The sequence below is a fragment of the Sorghum bicolor genome, chromosome 1 (genome assembly GCF_000003195.3).
Source record: "Sorghum bicolor cultivar BTx623 chromosome 1, Sorghum_bicolor_NCBIv3, whole genome shotgun sequence".
Classification (NCBI taxonomy): Eukaryota; Viridiplantae; Streptophyta; class Magnoliopsida; order Poales; family Poaceae; genus Sorghum; species Sorghum bicolor.
This window is the reverse complement of record NC_012870.2, coordinates 12,836,633-12,856,392: the sequence shown is the minus strand read 5'-3', so window position 1 is coordinate 12,856,392 and position 19,760 is coordinate 12,836,633. Positions and strand designations below refer to the sequence as shown.

Here is a 19,760-nt window from a genome sequence, read left to right as displayed (position 1 = left end):
AGTACTACCATATATGTAACGCGATCGATCACATGTTAAGTCCCAAATAAGTTGGCCGAGCAAAGCAAGAATAGCAAGCTAGGCCAGGTAACAGCTAAAAATGTTGGAAATTTGGAATATTATTAGGGGCCACAGCCACACTGCCACACCCTTGCTTCTGATATTATAAAACAAAAGAAGTGCAGAGATATGAGCCGAGGAAGAAAAAAAGAGAAAAAAGAAAATGGAGGGGGTAATGGGTAACTTGAGGGCATGTGCCCTCACTCTCCCACCCATTAGATTCGCTTTAAGAAGTGTGCAAACACACGTCTCAATGTGAAACTGCTTTGAGATGTATGTTTGCACACTTCTCGAAACGAATCTAATGGGTGGGAGAGTGAGGGCATATGCCCTTAAGGGCAAAAAAAACCGCGTCCGGGGGTAATGCCGTTTACGATGATTAGCGACGAAGCCAGCAGTGGGACTAGGGGGGCTCCAGCCCCCCCCTACCGCTGCTGGCCTAGTGGAATCCCTAGTGCTCTTCTTCTAATTTTAGACACAAATTTATAGGGTAGGGTGGGCTGCGAACTTTATTTTTTAGATATATTTTGTGAATTTCATCATTAATCTATATTTACGAGAGGTAATAGTAGATCTAAGTCGATGTGGAATTTTTTTCAGCCTCCCCTAAATTTTTTTCTGGCTTCGTCCCTGACGATGATGGAGGGAGTACGGGTATATATAGAGAGTATCAAAATTCAAATAGAAGCAGGTTGCCATTGCTGCGGAAACAAGAGAAAAGATGGCCATGGTTGAGGTTGACGTGCGGCTCCAGAGGGCATGAGCTCTGCCGGTCCTAGAACTAGAAGTGGCAAGCGCGCGGCATGCATGTTGCTTCCTCGGTTCCCTCCTCATCTCTCTTCTACAGAACCACCGTGTTTTGCAGTGTATACATATGAGTTTGGGCAAGGCTAGAGTGGATCCCCCACGTCTGTGAATCGGCTTAAGTGTTTCTAAAACCAAGGTATAACAAGTTTTTATCTCTAGTTGCAAATTGAGGCCCTGTTAAGTTTGCCATAGAATGTAAAATACAAAATATCAACTACTTTGTAATGATGAAATGTAAAATATAAAACATTTTAGGGTTATGTTTAGTTCCATCCAAAATACTAAAATTTTCAAGGTTAGGTGGTAGTGAAGGCTCTTTTAGTTGTTTTTTTTACCTCTTGATACCAAAATTCAGAATGCAAAATGACAACCATTTTACTAAAAAAATTTGGAAGATGTTTAGTTCTATTCTGCAAAATGGTGGGCCAAAACTTAAAAAAAAAATTACTCAAATAGGGAACTAAATAGGTCCTGAAGTCGGAGACCTCGAAAGTTTTGTAATTGTCAGTCTCATGTTTTTGCATATTTATGTAAAATTATTTTGAACATAGTTGAAAAGTTTGCTTAAATGTAAAAATTTTCCTACTGACTTCAAAGCTAGGTAGACAATAAGCTTTATACTTAGGCTCGATTTGGCACAACTCCATCATCAATTACTGGAGCTCCTCAAATACTTTCAAAGGAGAGGCTACTTTCAGATCGAGATAGTTATCGGCTTAGTTATTCTCCTCGCACAACCAAAAATTTCAACTTCTTATAGTAATGTGGATTTCTACTGTTTTAGTATTCAAAATTTAGTATAAATTTTTTCTAGTAAATATCTCCTAGTGAGGATTCTCTAGTGATATGACTAGTGTTAGTGTTTTATTACTAATTAAAAACATTAGGAGAACTCCACTAATTTGGTAGTGTCATGAAATAGAGGCACATTGCTTTTTATTTCTTCGTGGCTAGAGCAGCTTGTGTAATATGAGGACTTTCTGTTTTTCTTCCTTGTCTCTCTGGTCTTGTATTGGTTTGGTTTGTTTTATTAATGCATTTCAAGTAGGGACTGGCCCTCTCGGTTCCTCCTGTTCCCCTAAAAAGACAACGATGCAGCGTCATAGCAGCATGTCCGGTGTGTCTTTATGTAATACGATTTCTTTCACCACCTCCCATCCCAGACGTGAATGTGGTCAAGGAGGACATGCACTGTTGGCGCCCCATTGACGATGTCACGTATATGTGTCGTTGATCTCGGCCCTTCACTCTTGGGCTACGTCGTTGATCGACGGCTGGTGATCGGGTGCCCGACTGCAAATGATTTATAAAATGGAACGGAGGTAATAATACCCTAGCATGCTTTAGGTGATCTCTGCTTGGTAACCCAGCCTTTACCATACGGCTTTTTTTTTACTTCACTTGACTTGATTTCCTCCTAAACACGCGATACGTCACGGTTAGAAAAAATAAAATTATGTACAATCGTACTGCAATCCTGTTTCTAATTCAGCATTACGGTTCTTGCTTAGTTGAATTCTAAAATTTGTCGTGCCAAAGATATGGCAAGCCAAAAGTTAGATAAAAATTGCCATAGATTTAACAAATCAAATGGAAGAGTTTGGCAAGTTTTGGTAGCAAACTAAATACTAGCCCAAATATAACTTGTTAAATCTTCGCCATGACATGACAAATTCTGGAAGTGAATCACACAAACCCTACATCGAAATAGCCCCGAAATGAAAATACTCTCCCATTCCTGGTTCAATTCTGAGAACCAGACCCGTGCCAAAGTAGTTTCGGAGATCTAAACTGAGATATAGATCTGAGGTGCCGAACAGCAGAAAGCCAAGTCAAACCAGGATAGCTCCAGAACTCGTCCCGCTCAAATCAGGGAACGAACTCGACAAATGCAGCTTCGGTTTCTTGAGGTAACCGCACATCAATCGCTGTCTGACGCATCACATATCCTAGTCAACCGTTGCCAACATTTTGCAGCTTTCCCTTTTAAAATGAGTACCGTACACAAGTATAACAGTAACACACTATGAACAACCAAGACAGCACAAACTAACAAACAAATAAATTGCGTAACAACGCACGTATAATGAAACTATGCTGTAATTCCTCTCAACTATCTGATTACAGAAGTCTAATAGAGCCCATATTATACACACAAAAGAATCAATACACAGTGTCCGACCATTGTTTCATCAGCAAGGTCCTAATAAAAATACTTCATGGTGTATCTCCAAGGATATCCAAGCAACCAAGCATTGGATGCTGCATGGTATTTCCAACTTTGTATATAGAACAAACAATAATAATGTACGAAGTGTCAAGAAAGTCACACTTTCCCAGCTGTGACTCCAACTACAACGCTGCTGACCTGTGTGAAGCCAACAAAACGAAGTTAATCAAACGATCGTTCAGTCAACGATGCAAAATATGCAACTCCGTAGGTCAAGAAGAGCTTACAAGTTTTCCCTTGTCGTCAACTGTCATAGGGTTCTCAACAACAACAGTTACATTCTGAGGTTGAGATTTAGGCTGCAGGATGAAAACAAAAAGGTGATAAATCACTCTGTTTCAAGAATGACTAGTTAAACCAGAATTTCATTGATAAGGAAGGACTTACAGCAGAAGTAGATGAGCCAATATATGAAGACTCATTTGATGTTGGCCTCGCAGATGGAGTGGGTGCCACAGTATTTACCTGAGATTCAGAACAAAGTTCAGTGAACTCTGCATACACTGATTGCATTTGCATGGCAAGTAGGCAAAGAATGAGGCTTTGACATACTCCGGTAGTCGTGACATAATTGCATATGGCACATTTTACTGAAGGTGCGCCATACGGATACATCAAAGTTGTCCGGCACTGGCCGCAGTTCACATGAGCTATATTATTCACTGCACAAAAGAGAAATTGCTCATCATAAGGGATACCCACACAAATGGACATGCAACCTAAGCTCCATATCCAACTAAAGTTTTTTTTGAAAGAAAAGTGGCAGGAGCTCTGCCTTGCATTAAAGGGAAGAAAGAAAACACAGTTTTGCCTCAATGGCAGAAACACCTCAGCAGGCTACAAAACATCCCCAGCCGCTTAAAAAGGGCAAGCTGCCGAAAAACAGAACAAGATACACACAGAGCCCACAATTACAGGTTGAAAAAGCACACTGCTGTTGTTCAATGTCCTCTTGCCCAACTAAATGGAGCATTAAACTATGCCTGGTTTATAGGTCATGCTAAAACAAGTTACCAGAAAGAAACAAGTGTGCCACATGTCCTGATTACTATGTCAAGGTATCATCATCATAACTTAATTTACTACAATAATATATTTACATAAAGCTATGGCGTTATGCATAGATTTACTCAGTTTCATTGTGAATGACAATGGTCAAACAAAGTAATTTATTGTTAACCCTTCTATGTAAAGAGAGGATGAATGCCTGAAAGTAGTTATGTAAAATGCTCAGAGAGGGAAGAGCAGGGGGGAAATCAATAACACCTGGTCTAACAAGATTGACTGTGTTGCAACATGAACACCTTACGGTGTCTGCACTGCGAGTATACATCAGCAAAGTTCGACAACCACCACATATAAGCTGAGCCATCTCCAGTCCTGTAATAACCAAGTTAAAAGAACATCAACCAACTATAAATCTCATAATGGTATTTGTAAGCCCTTTGTAAATCTTTTCCTTTCATGCAAAGCAGCAGAAGAACTCCATTGGAAACAGAGAAGATAAGACATACTAAGTCATATTGTAAGATTTGCCTCATTTCAAAACAAATTGTGAACAGAATGCATGGTGGTAGAAGATGACTGGAACATAGAGGTGAGCACATAAACAAATTGCGAACAAAAAGGGACAGAAGAAAAGGATATAGAATCTGTAGCTTGATAGAAATATAGAGCTTGGTACAAAAGCTGTGAAGGGTTGCTTCTAATGTCATATATATACACAAATGACTGATGAATTTAGAGCATCTGACATGAAGCTATGTAATTTTTTTTAATTACACCACATTCTAACGCAGCAATAGAAACAAGCTGGTGAAAGCAATAAAAAATGCCATGACCGGTGAGCTAACATGCTTACTTTTGTGATGATCATATGGGCTCACCAAATTTTTAGGATGCTATTGGGAAAACTATAGAAGAAGGCAGAAGAGATAGCAAGTGGAACACTATGGGTAACACATGTTTTAAGTTCCTATTTGTGCTTTGATGCTAGGAATAGGATCACAATACATGCAATTGGATGAACACATATACAGAAAAATACCCGCTGTGGTGTACCAGCATCAGTCAATCACCTTAGATGCACGGACAATGTATTCAGTACCAAATGCACATTATACAGAGCAGGGAGACAGGAATTGTCAGTGCCCGAACGTGTAAACTTAAAAAGTGGTTTGTCCATTATTTTTTAGCAAAGTTCCAACTTCTCTGTTTTCCATCCAGAGGGCCCCAGCACGAGATAACCAAGTGCAAGTGCAGCCACAATCAGATTATTAGACTAGCATGAGTCCCAGATGATACCCAGACGATAAACAAAGAGAATGCATACATTAAAACTAGGTATGGTCAAGCTTGAACTTTAGTAACAGCTGACTTTTCCAACCAAACTGAACAGCACGTATGCAGGAAGGATAAAGTTACTTGTGACATGTAAATTATTGTCCAATCCATTTTTCATGTGTGTTGGTAAACAGACTCACGATACCAGCCAAACACCACGAAACTCTGTAGTTTATTATTTATCACTATTAAAACATTATTATTATGAGTACTTAGTAGGGTACATAATGTGAAGCTCAAATGTTCGTTTCTCTTGCACCCCTAGCTAATTCGCTATGCACAGGTTGAGAGAATCAACGGCGATTATTGCCGCGTCCCAGTTCCAGAGGAGCAAGCAGTCGAAAGGGAAACCAACCAAGCATCCAGTACGTACCTGGTGGCGGCACGGTGGTGATGGCCTGGCAAACGGCGCAGCAGACGCTGGACGCGCCTCGCGGGTAGAGTAGAACGGTCCGGCAAGCATGGCACACGATCTGGCTCTGCATACCTGGAATCGAAGGAGGAGGGGAAAAAAAAAGAGCACGCACGGAATGAGCACCCAATCGCAACTAGATCGTAAACAACAACGCAACCCGACGTCCCGACCATCGGACGAGTCGAGCGACGACCCCCGGGGGCCCCAGCACTGAATTCGATTGGGGACGACAGCGCGATCGTTCGATCAACCACCCAACGCGTACCTACCATTAGCACGCATGCCAGCTATCCTCGCACGGATCCGAGATCGATTGGCACCCCCGGCAAGCGTGAGAAGAGGATGAGGGGAGGACGAGGCGACTCACCGGCGTGGGACGCGCGCGCGAGGCTGTCCCAACGTCTGCGCCTCCCGCGGTGGCTCCGGGAAGATCGAGCTCGACGCGGGAGGAAGGAACGCGGCGTCGCTTCTCTCTGCTCTTCCTCGGCGAGGCGAGGCGAGGGGGGAGATGATTTCGGATTGGATTTGTCTGGGATTGGGCGAGGAAGAGGAGGGGAGGGAGGGGACGAGACGAGACGATTCGATGGCGCTCTGCGTTTGTCGGGAAGGCAGCACAACGGAAATTTTGTTACCGGCTTTTATTTACCAGTTTGTCACGCGCAGGCGCACGCGGCTTGGATGGGGTCGCGGGGACGCCTCTTCGTTCTCGTTGCCTTTTCCTCCGCGCGTGCAGTGCAGGGTACCCAAGCCGAGCAGACCAGAGGGGGTCGCTAGATTTAGCGATATGGATAAACCACGAGTTTTAAAAAGCAAAAGCAATAAACCACGCGCCTCTTTGAATTTTGGGCTTGTTTTCCAGACCCACCCTTCGATGCCGTGGGTTCAAAGATGTGATCGTTCCAGATGGCACAGGCCAAAGAAAGGTCCTAGAGTTATCTTAACTCAATTTTTTATTATGTTTCATTTTATTAAATCTATAGCAAAGAGTATAGAACATCTAATGGTATTATTTGATCCGTACTATTTTCATAATTTAGTCATGCTTCACTTAATAATAAGATAACTATAAAATTGTTTTGGAGAAAGCAGTGATGGAGCGACCACCGACCAGAGCATATGGAAAATGATGTTATGCTAGTTTGGCATAATGAGTATACGAGATAAAATGACACAAATTTTGCGTGACACATGTACATGTAGCTTGAACTTGATATCCAAGACTAGAAAACCACACCTGAATGTTGGACCATTGTTATATATAGAATATTTGTACAATAATAATTAAATCTAGAAAAGTATAAGCACCTAAATGAGTAGAATCCACCACAAGAAACTTAGGGTCTCTTTGGTTGGGCTTTTGAACCTGCTTTTGCTTTTGTAAAAGCCAAAAGCCAACCAAAGGGCCCAAAAGCCACAAGTGCTTTTGCCCAAAAGCAGCTTTTTCTCGTAGTACAAATCCAAAAGCACCTCACCCTCTGCTTTCACTGACTTTTGGGATCCGTTCAGTTTTTTTCCAAAAGCCACAAGTGACCAACCAAATGACTTTTGGATTTCTCAAAACCCACATCCCACAGCAGCTTTTCAAAAGCTCAAAGCTCACAGTAGTTTTTCCAAAATTCACAGCCTAACCAAACACACCCTTATGACTATGTTACTTTTATGAGCTACTTTCAGTTCACACTTTGATGCACACAGGAAACTAACTGAGCTATTTTCAGTTTGTGGCTTAATGCAATAGCGACACTGAGAGCCTATTTGGTTAGTTAAGAGCCTAGAAATTAGTCAAGCGCTGCAATCAAACGTCCCAGAATAAGGTTCTTTTAAGTGATAGTATAATAAGGTTTTCATAACAGAAAGTAAAAGGAAACATACCACTAGTTTTTATTAGGTGCAAAACTATATATATAACATAATAAGTGGACGGACCTTTCATACAAACCTTCAACGTAATCACTGATCGTGTGGTGTGGTTCTACCTTCTACGGTTCTAACGTTCTAGAATACGTTGGAGAAACGTCAAGACCTATTAGCGTTGTAGCGTTATTATCCACTCCATCCGTACTACTCGTTGGATGACACACATGACACACGAGCGTTGACATATATGATACTCCCTCCGTCCCAAATTATAAGTCATTCCAAGAATCTTGGAGAGTCAAAGTTTTTCAAGTTTGACCAAATTTATATAGCAAAATAATAATATTTTTGGTACCAACTAAGTATCATTAGATTCTTTGTTAGTTATATTTTCATAGTGTACCTATTTCATGACATAAATCTTTATATTTCTCTCTATATTTTTAGTCAAACTTGAAAATGCTTTGACTCTCCAAGATTCTTGGAATGACTTATAATTTGGAACGGAGGGAGTACATACTAATACGGAATGGTTTTAGTAGTCATAGCCTTACGGAGCAAGTAAAAGACAGATTTTTTTTTGTTATAATATACGGAGTATACTATCAATTATCAACCGAAGGAAATAACACGTCAAGAAAAACGTCCAAAACGACCAAGCGGTGTAGTAAACGCGGCCAGGATTCCAAATTAATTTGATCCGAATATACCTTTGGCCTTGCCTCTTTGCCGCCACGAAATGCCATTGTTCTGCGTCCGGTCAGCAAAGTCAGCATGCGAATATGTTGTCGTAGAAATAATGCCATGAATCTGGTAGAGAAAAAAAATCTTGGCCGGCATCTGATCTGTAGAGGGTGGTGAAAGTAATTGTTTTGTATAAAAAATCATAAATATATATATATAAGTTTTACAAAAAATGGTAATTCTTTTGTGGGCGAAGAACAATGTTCAATAAAGCAGTTTAATTGGTCTCTCTTTGAACAGGGCCACTACAAATTTTTCTAAATTAGAGAGGAGGTATGAAAGGAAGAATCAGAATCGGAATAAGGAGAAACTACCCTAGAGGTGATTTTGATCTCTAGAGCATATACAAAATAAGAATCATATTGCCTTTGACTGATTGGCAGAGTTTCTAGCGATTCTTTAGAGAATGGGAACTGATTCTCATATTCAAACCGACCAAATTTATTTCATTAGATTCTTCATATGACTTTGAACTAGTAGGTATCAAAATATTCTTAAAGTATGGTTAAAGTTAGTTAAATTTAATTTAAAACGAAACGAAAGTGAGCTATATATAATTTAGAACACATGGACAGTTCTAAACATGTTGGGCGTTCAACTCGTGTCTCGTCCTGGGGATTTATACAAAGGTCTTGTTTACTAAAAAATTTTGCAAAAAAAATTCAGATTCCTTATCACATCAAACCTTACGGCGTATGCATAAAATATTAAATATAGATAAAAATAATAACTAATTGCATAGTTTGTCTGTAATTTGTGATATAAATCTTTTAAGCCTAGTTAATCTATAATTGGACAATATTTGTCAAATACTCCATCCGGTCTATTTTATCAGGTTTGAATCTTGATATGCGTGTACGTCAGATAAAATGGACCTGAAGAAGTATAAACAAAAGTGCTACGGGTCTATTTCGTAAATTTTTTTATTAAACAAGGCCAAATTTATTCAGGTATTCAAACCAAAGAGGAATCGGTCACGGATTCAAAGGATCACGATCGCGCAATGCTCCCATCCGAATCCCGAAATCCGACCGTCTCACGAATCTCGAGGCGAGGTGTTCGGCCACCCCTATTATCTTGCTCGGCTCTTCTTCTCCCTTTCCAGTTTCCACTCTCCCCGCGGGCGCTCGCCGCCGCCTTCGAGCTTGGAGCGGAGCCACGCATGCCAATGGCCGTCTCCACTGTTACCGCCACCCATCTCGCTCCCTCTTTTCCAGCCCGTAGTCGCCGGAGACGCGCCGCGCCCCGCGCCGCGGCAGGCGGCCTAACGGCGCGCGCACGGCGGCTGCGCTGCGAGTTCGTCGCCGGCGGTGGGAACGGGGCGCTCTCCGGAGAGGACGACCCTCGCCTCGTCGACCGCGTAAGAATATATCCTCTTACTTCTCTATTGCTCCCCTCTTCGGCTTGTCCTCCCTTTCTTCTTGTCCTCTGGCATTTCGTCGAACGAGTGAGACGCAGTCCGTGAGAACCGCTCTTTGTCGTCTTCGCGCCGACGTATGAGGTCCAGAACTCAGAGTGCGGCGCGGTGTTTGCTGCGGTGGAGTATTGTTAGTGTTCTTATCCCTTGAGTTGTCACTGCATTGCATCTAGCACACGGTGTGCGAAGTGGCGCTCCAGCTGCGGTGAACTTCTGTTGCTACGCTTGTCAATAGGAACGGAAGGCATCACTGTGCTATGCTTATAGCCTGCGCTTGTATATCAAATGAATCGCATGGGAAATTTAACAAGCTTGACCCCCTACTGCATGCATCAGGGGCGGACTTGTCTTACTGTTAAGTATTTGGTTTCTATCCTAGTAATCTATCGGATTAATTGGTCCTGTTGTTATGCCATTGACCAGTTGAACTAAAAATAATTATGAGATATGAACTTCAAAAGTTTCAAATAGAGACAAACATGTATGAATGTCTTCAGTGTGATTGGGAGAATGTATGAACGTCTTCAGTGTGATTGGGAGAAGCATTCCGTTGCACTACACACCATTCATCTAATAAACTACTACAGAGGAATTTAATCCCTCAAGTCAATGCAAGGACTCCTGTGAACTGCAGCAGTCCAGGTGAAACAAAATGGCATGTTTGCCTATTAGTACAATATATATCTATGATCTTATCTGACATGTAAGAGGAAGGAGAGGTGATAGAGCAGTGTGCTATGCCTCATTTTTGGTGAGATAAAAAGGAGGGAGGGTTTGGATTTTCATTATGAGATGAGTCCCACATTGGAGTAGGAGAAGCTAAATTAAATCCATATCAACATCGTGATCCCCAATTTTTTACTCGAGTCTGTTTTGCTGCTATGTACTCAAAATGCACAAAATCAGTTGCTGTACTATTGCTAGTCACAGACATACTGGAACTGTGATGACATAATGTGAATCAAGTGAGATGCTGCAACCCATAGGTTTTGATCTGATCAGGAACACTAGTAGTCTTTATCCTCAATAAGACAACTCTTTACTTCGATCCACTTAGGTTGAAAAGTTGACAATACTGCTGTCAGATATACTTGCATTGGTGTTTCGTTTGGATGTTTATTCCTGCTTTTCTTGAGCACAGCTATCTTGAATTGGAAAGGCATTTGGGTATCTCACACTTCTTCACCTTCTTTTAATGGATGACATATCTTTGTGAAATAGTATTGTACCTTTTGAATAGTGATGTATTACATTATTGGCTTGTTGCTTTGGTTTGTCATTAAGAGATATTTATTCACAATTTCATCTGCAGCAAAAAGCTCTTGATGCAGCTATGAATGACATAAACAGCTCTTTTGGAAAAGGAAGTGTTACAAGATTAGGCAGTGCTGGTGGTGCTTTTGTGTATGTTTGTAGTTTCTTGATTTCTTCACTGAAAAGTTCATTAGTATTCACATTTGTTCTGTATTTCTATTATTCTGATTATTACTGTCTCCAACCCAGTGAGACATTCCCAAGTGGTTGTCTAACACTAGATTTTGCTCTGGGCGGTGGCCTTCCAAAAGGAAGAGTAGTGGAGGTAATTTCTTATTTTATGCTTTCTGCAATAATACAGCTAGTGTAGTTCATTCATTCTTTGATCTAAGCACATTCAGGTCAAACCATGATTTGTACAAAACACTTTAGTGGTCTTACCTGTATTTTGGATTTTGATCTCCTATCTTTAAATTATTTCATTTGTAAAACCTTGCAGGTATATGGTCCAGAGAGCAGTGGAAAGACTACCCTGGCTTTGCATGCAATAGCTGAAGTACAGGTTTGTGATATTATTATTATTAGTAATGACTACTTTTTATGATCTAGCATTAAACAATTATGGCAATAAAAGTTGTTCAATATCCAATATGCAGAAGCTCGGAGGAAATGCCATGCTTGTCGATGCAGAGCATGCTTTTGATCCAGCTTATTCAAAAGCTCTTGGGGTAGATATTGAAAATCTGATTGTCTGCCAGCCTGACAATGGAGAGATGGCACTAGAAAGTAATCCATTTCACACATACAGGGCTTAATGCTTCTTTGCATAATATTGATCCTCCCTCTACTTTAGTATTACTCATTTACTCTACAGATTTTATCTAGTAAAGGACTCATAGAGTCATATTCATCCTTTTTAGTTTTTGTCTCAATTCATATATTGTTCCACTCAAGTTTGATATTCATCCTCTAGGATCCTATATCTAAATTTAACATATGAGAGTCCTGCAGAGATGGCTTGATAGTGCAATAATTTTTCTTCCCTAAATAAGCCTCATTCAGTTGAGGTTTGTATAAACTTTCTTTTGGCAGATGTCTGCCATGGCCCATGAAGGTTTACTTTGTCATTTTGAGATGGTATTAGTTGCAGCCTCCGCCCTAAAAAATAGTGCAATTCTTGGTTTGGACTAAGTCAGATTTTCTTAAGTTTGACTAAGTTTATAGAAAATAGTATGAACATTTATTTTCCAAATAGGTTTACTATGAAAATATATTCCATGATTAATCTAATGATACTTATTCGGTACCGGACATATTAGTATTTTTTGTATAGATTTAGTCAAACTTGAGATTGATTGACTTAGGGAAAAGCTAGAATTGAACTCTTTTTGGGATGGAGGGTGGAGATTTAGAAACTGCAAATTTAGTGATTATCATCTGATATGAATACATATTAATATTTATTTTCTAGGCTGTCCAGTGATCTGGACATGCTTTTGTATTTTCACATATAATTTACCATTTTGTACTCATTTACAACCCTACTTGTAGTGTTGAAATTTTGCCAGCAATTGGTATTTCTTCTCAAATAAAATGATAGCACATACTGGATTTTGAGAAGTATAAGTATTTTTTTCCTCGAAAAACGCAGTTGATCTGCATCTCATTGTATTAAGAAGAAAGACGGTATAAGAACCCAACACTTACAAGACACCCAAACACAACTCACTCACACAACACAAACTACAGCAGCCAAAACACAGACGCACCTAAGCTGGCTGCAAAACGACCCACACAGACCCAAAGCACTAATCTCCTGGGAGATGGGCTGACAAGAGGGAAAGGCCTCGAGCTCCTGCCGTGGTCCACAACCGGCGCTCCTCCCCAGCCACTACTAAATTCCCAGCAACACTAGGAGCCGCTCCATAAAAAACACAGCTATTATGATGGTTCCAAAGAATCCAGGCCCCCCAGAATGATTATGGAATTAACCCCTTGCCTTACCATATTAGAAGTAGCATTACTAGCTGTCTCCCACCAATCAAGGAAGGAGTTTTCAGTAGGTTGTGGCGACAAGGCCCGGAGACCGACCTGCCGCAGCAAAATAAACCAAAACTCCCTAGCGAAAACACATTCAACCAGGAGATGGTTGATTGATTCCTCCTCTTGGACACAAAGTGGACAGCATTCTGGGTTAAGCCTGTACATGCTGTGTTGTTTTATTTTGTTTGTGGGCTTGTATGTCAGTACAATTTCTTCCTTCATTTGTTAACCTTGAAGATCACTCTATCACTATATATTTAGATCTTTGTTTAGATGAAAAAAATGCTAACATATTCTTACTGTGTATCAGTTGCGGACCGTATGTGCAGATCTGGAGCAATAGATCTTATCTGTATCGATTCGGTGTCAGCACTCACTCCACGTGCAGAAATTGAAGTATGCCCCTCTCCCATTTTTTTTCTTTTGCGCTAATTCTGTATGAAATGCTGCATTGGCAATGTAATTTATCTGTTTTTCAGGGTGAGATAGGGATGCAACAGATGGGTCTACAAGCTCGTTTGATGAGTCAAGCATTGAGAAAGATGTCAGGGAATGCCTCAAAGGCTGGCTGTACTCTTATGTTCTTGAATCAAATAAGATACAAGGTGTAATAATACTGAAACAGTTACATTGACTCCCAGCTAATTGCTTATTTCCATTTTGTTGATTCATTTGATGGATTTGGTATTCAACAGATTGGAGTGTTCTATGGAAATCCTGAAGTCACTAGTGGAGGGATAGCCTTGAAATTCTTTGCATCTGTCCGCCTTGAGATACGGCCCATTGGGAAGATAAAATCTGTGAGATCAATAAAGTAAATTTCATCTATCCTGAAAGTTGAGGTGGGAATGATTGTTTATGGTTGTTTTTCTTTTACTAAGCCCAAGGGAGATGAAGATGTTGGTGTGAAGGTTCGGGTCAGAGTGCAGAAGAGTAAAGTATGTCCAAATTTTGTGTAGTTCTTGCTCTGTACTTATGATTGACACTTGTACAGTAGGCATGATATCCTTTTTCCCCTTCTTTACAAGGTATCTAGGCCCTACAAGCAAGCTGAATTTGAAATCATTTTTGGGGAGGGTGTTAGTAAGTTGGTAAGTTTATAATTTTTTAGCCTTTTGTCATTGTATCATACACTAAACAAAATATTGGGCAGGGGTGCGTTCTTGATTGTGCTGAGCTGATGGATGTAGTTGCAAAGAAGGGTTCATGGTATAGTTACAAAGATATAAGGTATGCCGGGAGCTTTAGAAGAGTTTAATCTTCAGTGAATAATTGAGCTTTAAAAAATATATTTCTTATGGGAGCTATCTTTACATGTCATTTGGTTTTGAAAGCAATATTACTTTGACAAATCTTTCTTTGTTCCATTTTCATATGTTTTTTAACCTATTTGGGCTAATTATATGAGACCCATGGAAAGGCCTCAATTCCTTTTCTTTTAATACTCTTTTTTTGTGCTTACAATATATAATAATAAGATAACTCAAGATCTGAGCCTTCTTGATATTTAGTTTTCCAAGTAAAGGATCTAAAACTATTTTAAAAATTAAATGCAGATGTGAGTTTTTTCCCCTCCTTTGCTGGACAAAAGTAGTGACCTTCTGTTATCAATCTGTCCTGATAATTAGATAAAGAACTTCTAGTTATCATTAATAGACGTTCTGATCATACTGTATCAGAATTAAATCCAAATATTCAGAAATTGATACCATTGTTTAAACAACAGATATTACTTCGATTCAAACTAGGGAGTTACTTTGTCCTTGCCAGTATCATTCTACTTTACCTTTTGCCTCATTGCTTAGGTACTTAGGTTGGTAGGAGATCAGTGTTACAGTAGAATTATCTTCATGTTTTGGTCAAAAGATTTTCTCCATGTATTGATGTAGCTTTGATATGTGCGCTTTTTTTTTTTTGCTTGAACAATTGCTCAGATTGGGCCAAGGCAGAGAAAAGGCACTGCAGTATCTCCGAGAGAGCCCAACCATCTGCGATGAGATAGAAAAGGTTTGCTGGATTTTGCCTGGGCTTTCTGCATGAGCCTGCTACAGTTGACAAGATTCAATCAAATCCATTTTTCGCTGCTTTAAAGCTTCAAACTAGAGGCTTACATGTATATGTTCTTTATGTGATCTGATCATACAATCTCTTTCAAGCATATATTTGTCTTTTACAGGCTTGTCATAAAAATATGTTATAATGTCGATTTTTATCAGGACTTCTTGGATTCAACACTAGAGCCATGCTCACTTTTATTGTTTCCTTAATATCAATATGTTACATATAGGAAAAATTATTTATAGATATCAATCATCTGATGAACTGTTAGTTTTCTTTCTATACTTGTGGGCACTAGTGTCTTTGTTCATATCCTATTCCTCAGACATGCTTGATGATTGTGCAGGTGGTTCGTGCTATGATACCAGAAGGATCCAGACATATGAGCCTACTAGCTTTCGGGCAGACATCATCAACTGAAGATGAACAAGTGTACGATGAGCAATAATGGCACACGACGAGGTTCCAAAGATGAACACTTGTGAAGCCGTCAAGCACCATAATTCTGGGCTTGTCTTAGAGATAACAGAAGATCTATCAGAGGTAATCAACCAATATGCAGGCGTGTGGGCGCTTTTGGAGGGGAGTTTGACTGATGTGTTGTACGCGTGCCACCACTGACTCACTGAGAATGATTTAATTTGTGTGGGTATTTAGTGTAATAACCAAGGAACTGATATTTCCAGTTAAATGAAGCTAATCTTTATCTGCACATCTGCATGTGTTCAACCTGACTTGATAATGGTACTATGAGATCTGTGGAGGGCAGATTTGTAATATTACAATGAGCTGTAAATTCCTCTCCAACGAAGGATCAGGTGCAAATGCTTGCCTTACCAACGGTTTTTTATTTTTTATTTTTTGGAATTGCCGTCGATGAGCATGCCAGGCACCTGCTCCATGCTAATCCCAAATCTAAACGAGTGGAGTTCTGTAAAAGGCCGCTACCTACCGGCAGTTTTTTTTTAGCAAAGTTACCAGCAGATGACTGAACCTTGCAGGTCGTCAAACTGTGTTGGGTGTGCTGCTGCTGTGCGCCTGTGCGTAAATGGGTTGAGGCCCAGCCCGGGTGGGCTCGGCCAGCTATATGAAGGTCTGTGACGCAATTGCGAACCTTCGTATGATTCCGCCCTGGTTTTTGCGATTAGGTTGACTGTGCAGTTACTTTTCAAATCAAAATAAATAAAGCATTAGGTAGGTTATTAAACCGTATCATTTGCAATTCGCTGTTTCCTTACACATATAAACAACTTTACACATATAGATAGATGAATAACTACTAGTAGTATTACAAACAAGTTCTTTCTTCAGCGGCTCAGACTCAGATACGGCGCAGAGATGCCAATCGCCTCTCCAGATCGTCGACTTCAGCAGAGGATTCGGGTGGTGCCGCCACGTTCCTCGCAGGAGCTGCAGGATTACTGCAGAAACCACAATTTGCTCAGAAACAACAAAGGCAACATGCAGAGACAGTGGGCAGACCTAAATTCAAATGGCATAGTGTTGTCAGTTGAAAAATCATTTGCATACCGTGCGTGACTGTTATCGACTTTCTTGTTAGTTGCTCCGATGCGCCCTTTAGGAGCCGAAGAAAGCTACATTTTGCCGAAAGCAAACGGTAAGTCAAAATTAAGGCTCGCTCAATATCTGAACAACAGACAACTGCCATCTGTTGAAAGCATACCTGAGAAGCCACATCCACGCCAATCTCGTCAAGGACCTGCATACCCGACATACCATGGATGAATTTTTCGTGATATGGTGGAAATCAAAGCAGAATTCTTTGCAAGGTGGTATTCTGAGAACTTTAGGTTACCTGGTTTGTAAGCTCTTCTGTTTCCTCCTCCGCCTCATCTTTGTCAAGTGTTTCATCAATGGCATCGGACATCATCTCGAGCTGCATGGTAACGGCCATTTCAATGTGAGACAGCTATAAGCCTACAACAACATTCTTTTGATATAACAGTCCTAGACTGATATTGAACTCTGATCCCTCAGAAAAGTTTAACAACTTGCTATCGCATTTTATAGTTTAGCACACTAGCAAGCTGCAAATATTTTTAGGATGCTAAGAGGTTCTGCGAGCTTGTGAATGGTAACTGTTCTATGTCAGGGATACAAGCTTCAATCAAAAACTGAAATGTGTGAGACATATCAATCAGGACTCATGTTGAAACCTGTTCGACTTTGATATGTCTTCTAATGCTTTTACAATGCTCTAATTGATTCATGTCAGTGGGCCATGCATGAATTATATGACAAGTTACAGCTTTGAACTTTGAAGTAAAATAAACAAGCCAGCACAGTGTCAATGTTATTACCGTCATGTCCAATTGTGTTGATTGTTTCTGGAATTCTTTCATAACCTTTATCTGCTTCACCGGTTCCATTTGCTGAAATGTGCAGTGAAATATAGAAGTCACTTAGATGATAGTCCAAAAAGAGTTCACAAGCAAAAGTTTCTTAAGAGGATGTGTTGATAGTTGATACTGAATAACAACTAACATGGCTGTCTTCCATCTTACCTTATTCATTGCTGCCATAGCTTTGCTTGCACCTTTCATTCCAGCAGAGATTGAAGTGCCGGCATACATTGCCTAAATAACGAATGGATGTGTTAATCACAAGTTAGTCTTGTCCGCAATCAGAACAGAAATCCAAAAAAAAAGAAAGGAAGGTAGCCATGCCTGTGTGTGAGTAGCTACTCCACGAATCTGTGCCCGTGTGCCTTGCAAATTGAGGATTTGTTGCCGCAGCCTGACAAGTTGCCGAGCTAATATTTTGGTTGCGGCCTTGAGAAAACCAGATCATCTGTCATCAGTACATAGGATGAAGAGAATTGGGATCTCCCTCAACTTTCTAACAGACTCACCTCATTTCCAGTCTTGGCAGTCTTCTTTATCTCTGCGACCAGCTTTTTCTCCTGCATAATTACAACCATGAAATCACGAACAGTAGACATTATAATTTGCACATAGATAGTTTGCATGCCATGACACGCTGTGGCTTCTGCTTCTAGATTGTGGCTAAGGCTTGGTAACCATTGTATTATGTCAGACCATAGATATCAGCAAGACTCATTCAAAGAACACAGGATACTGTAGTAAAAACTGCATCTTGAGATAACAGAAAATGGTAGATTTAACACGACCACTTCATGCCTCCACTCAAATTGTAGTTATTATATTAAAATGTTTCAAACAGTATACTGCATACCTCCATTTGCAGGGAACCAATCTCTCGCTCAACTCCTAAAATATGTAAAATACGGAGTTTGTGTCAGAAAATTAGCACACGGATGTGAATCATGTAACCTAATTTGAAACTGAAGGGTTGCTGCTGCAATCTAATTTCTGAACTTTATAACAAGAGAAACTATCAAATGCCCACTGATTTACCAAATTTATGATATTTTGCTGATCTGATTCATCAATATAACAAAGATCCAGTAGCAAGTGTGGTAGCAATTGCTGAACTTTTTAGCATCAACAGAGAGCAATATGAAATAAAGGCTAAAAGGGCTGCTACCTAAGCGCCATTCTTTAAATTGAAGAGCTACTGTAATTTGGTATGCCAAATCTGTAACAATAGAAGTTACAAAAAAGCTTCCACCTATATCCCAGATTCATGAACATGTGCTAGTCTGATTCAATATAACATAGCTCGACTAGCAAATGTGTCAGCAATCCCTGAAATTTTCCACGATGCCTGGGTAGCAATGCAAACTAATATGCAGCCAACACTAACAGTAAATCATCAGCAGTGGCAAACAATTGATCAGCATTCAGCAGTGCTCAGTTGCTCACCCCGCGTGGCGACCGCCATCTCACGTTTGCTGGTCCTGAGAGCCTCTGCAAGTGGCAAACAAACAGCAATTCATAAGCATAGCAGTGGGTTCAGCACCCGAAGCTTGTGATCCGCAATTTTTTCCCCCCAACGAGTTTGCGGAGAACCCGCAGCGCGTAACGGAACGCTTGACTCCTCCACTCCTCCCACAAAAAATAAAATGCACAAGTTACCCTAAAACCCTAACCCCAACCAGGCCGCCTCCGTCCACCCGTGTCCTGCGGAGGCAGAAATCCACGGAGAACCTCGCCTCCGGAGTCCGGACGGCGGAAACGGCATTTCCACCCCCCGAATAACCGAAGCCAAGCAGCAGAGAGCGCCAAATAGAACGGCGGCGAAATTTCCCCTAATTTCTCGCGGATCCCTGAAGGCCCGCGAGCGCCGGCGACAAAGGAAATCCAAGAGTGAGTAACCGCACCTTTGGGGTCGACCTTCTTCTTGAAGATGTTCATGGCTGCCGGATCGCTCGGGACACGAACCGCTCGCGAACGGGGAGGAGGAGGAGGAGACCGCCCTCAGTGTGCTCACTCCCGCGCCGCGCAGATTTGGTCGCAGGAGAGGAGAGCGCGGGGGTGCGGCGCGTGCTGTGTGTTCGTGCGTGTGTGTGAGGGGAGAGTGGGGGAGGACGGCGCCGCGCGAGCCGAGCCCAACGGGTAGTGTCAGTCCGTCGCCGACCCAGCCCAGCT

General features: G+C 41.0%; 3 protein-coding genes across 3 annotated transcripts; 1 reads left to right on the top strand and 2 right to left on the bottom strand.

Moving 5' to 3' along the window:
- On the bottom strand, nucleotides 2,497-6,600 carry LOC8057253 (protein LOL3). Its single transcript, XM_002464143.2, has 7 exons — nucleotides 6,223-6,600; nucleotides 5,814-5,927; nucleotides 4,364-4,477; nucleotides 3,650-3,759; nucleotides 3,485-3,562; nucleotides 3,325-3,396; nucleotides 2,497-3,235 (listed from the first exon to the last, which is right to left on the bottom strand). Exons 2-7 carry the CDS (start codon nucleotides 5,923-5,925, stop codon nucleotides 3,194-3,196), a joined length of 528 nt encoding a protein of 175 aa, XP_002464188.1. The 5' UTR covers nucleotides 5,926-5,927; nucleotides 6,223-6,600; the 3' UTR covers nucleotides 2,497-3,193.
- On the top strand, nucleotides 9,497-15,940 carry LOC8062225 (DNA repair protein recA homolog 1, chloroplastic). The gene is made up of 13 exons (XM_002466721.2): nucleotides 9,497-9,816; nucleotides 11,186-11,277; nucleotides 11,377-11,452; nucleotides 11,627-11,689; nucleotides 11,784-11,913; nucleotides 13,481-13,566; nucleotides 13,650-13,775; nucleotides 13,866-13,970; nucleotides 14,052-14,108; nucleotides 14,199-14,261; nucleotides 14,324-14,400; nucleotides 15,105-15,177; nucleotides 15,575-15,940. Exons 1-13 carry the CDS (start codon nucleotides 9,619-9,621, stop codon nucleotides 15,674-15,676), a joined length of 1,248 nt encoding a protein of 415 aa, XP_002466766.1. The 5' UTR covers nucleotides 9,497-9,618; the 3' UTR covers nucleotides 15,677-15,940.
- On the bottom strand, nucleotides 16,394-19,751 carry LOC8057252 (vacuolar protein sorting-associated protein 2 homolog 2). Its single transcript, XM_002464142.2, has 11 exons — nucleotides 19,493-19,751; nucleotides 19,035-19,079; nucleotides 18,445-18,479; nucleotides 18,101-18,151; nucleotides 17,916-18,020; nucleotides 17,754-17,825; nucleotides 17,550-17,621; nucleotides 17,045-17,125; nucleotides 16,913-16,948; nucleotides 16,759-16,823; nucleotides 16,394-16,649 (listed from the first exon to the last, which is right to left on the bottom strand). Exons 1-11 carry the CDS (start codon nucleotides 19,524-19,526, stop codon nucleotides 16,550-16,552), a joined length of 696 nt encoding a protein of 231 aa, XP_002464187.1. The 5' UTR covers nucleotides 19,527-19,751; the 3' UTR covers nucleotides 16,394-16,549.

Coding starts and splice junctions, on each gene's coding strand:
- LOC8057253 (XM_002464143.2), bottom strand. CDS start 5,925: ATGCAGAGCCAGATCGTGTGCCATGCTTGCCGGACCGTTCTACTCTAC. Junction 3,397..3,484: donor TTGGCTCATCTACTTCTGCT/GTAAGTCCTTCC, acceptor TTCATCCTGCAG/CCTAAATCTCAACCTCAGAA. Junction 3,236..3,324: donor TTGACGACAAGGGAAAACTT/GTAAGCTCTTCT, acceptor GGCTTCACACAG/GTCAGCAGCGTTGTAGTTGG.
- LOC8057252 (XM_002464142.2), bottom strand. CDS start 19,526: ATGAACATCTTCAAGAAGAAGGTCGACCCCAAAG. Junction 18,152..18,444: donor TTGGTTCCCTGCAAATGGAG/GTATGCAGTATA, acceptor GTAATTATGCAG/GAGAAAAAGCTGGTCGCAGA. Junction 17,826..17,915: donor GAGTAGCTACTCACACACAG/GCATGGCTACCT, acceptor TTCGTTATTTAG/GCAATGTATGCCGGCACTTC.
- LOC8062225 (XM_002466721.2), top strand. CDS start 9,619: ATGCCAATGGCCGTCTCCACTGTTACCGCCACCCATCTCGCTCCCTCT. Junction 11,690..11,783: donor ATGCAATAGCTGAAGTACAG/GTTTGTGATATT, acceptor TCCAATATGCAG/AAGCTCGGAGGAAATGCCAT. Junction 14,262..14,323: donor GGGAGGGTGTTAGTAAGTTG/GTAAGTTTATAA, acceptor AATATTGGGCAG/GGGTGCGTTCTTGATTGTGC.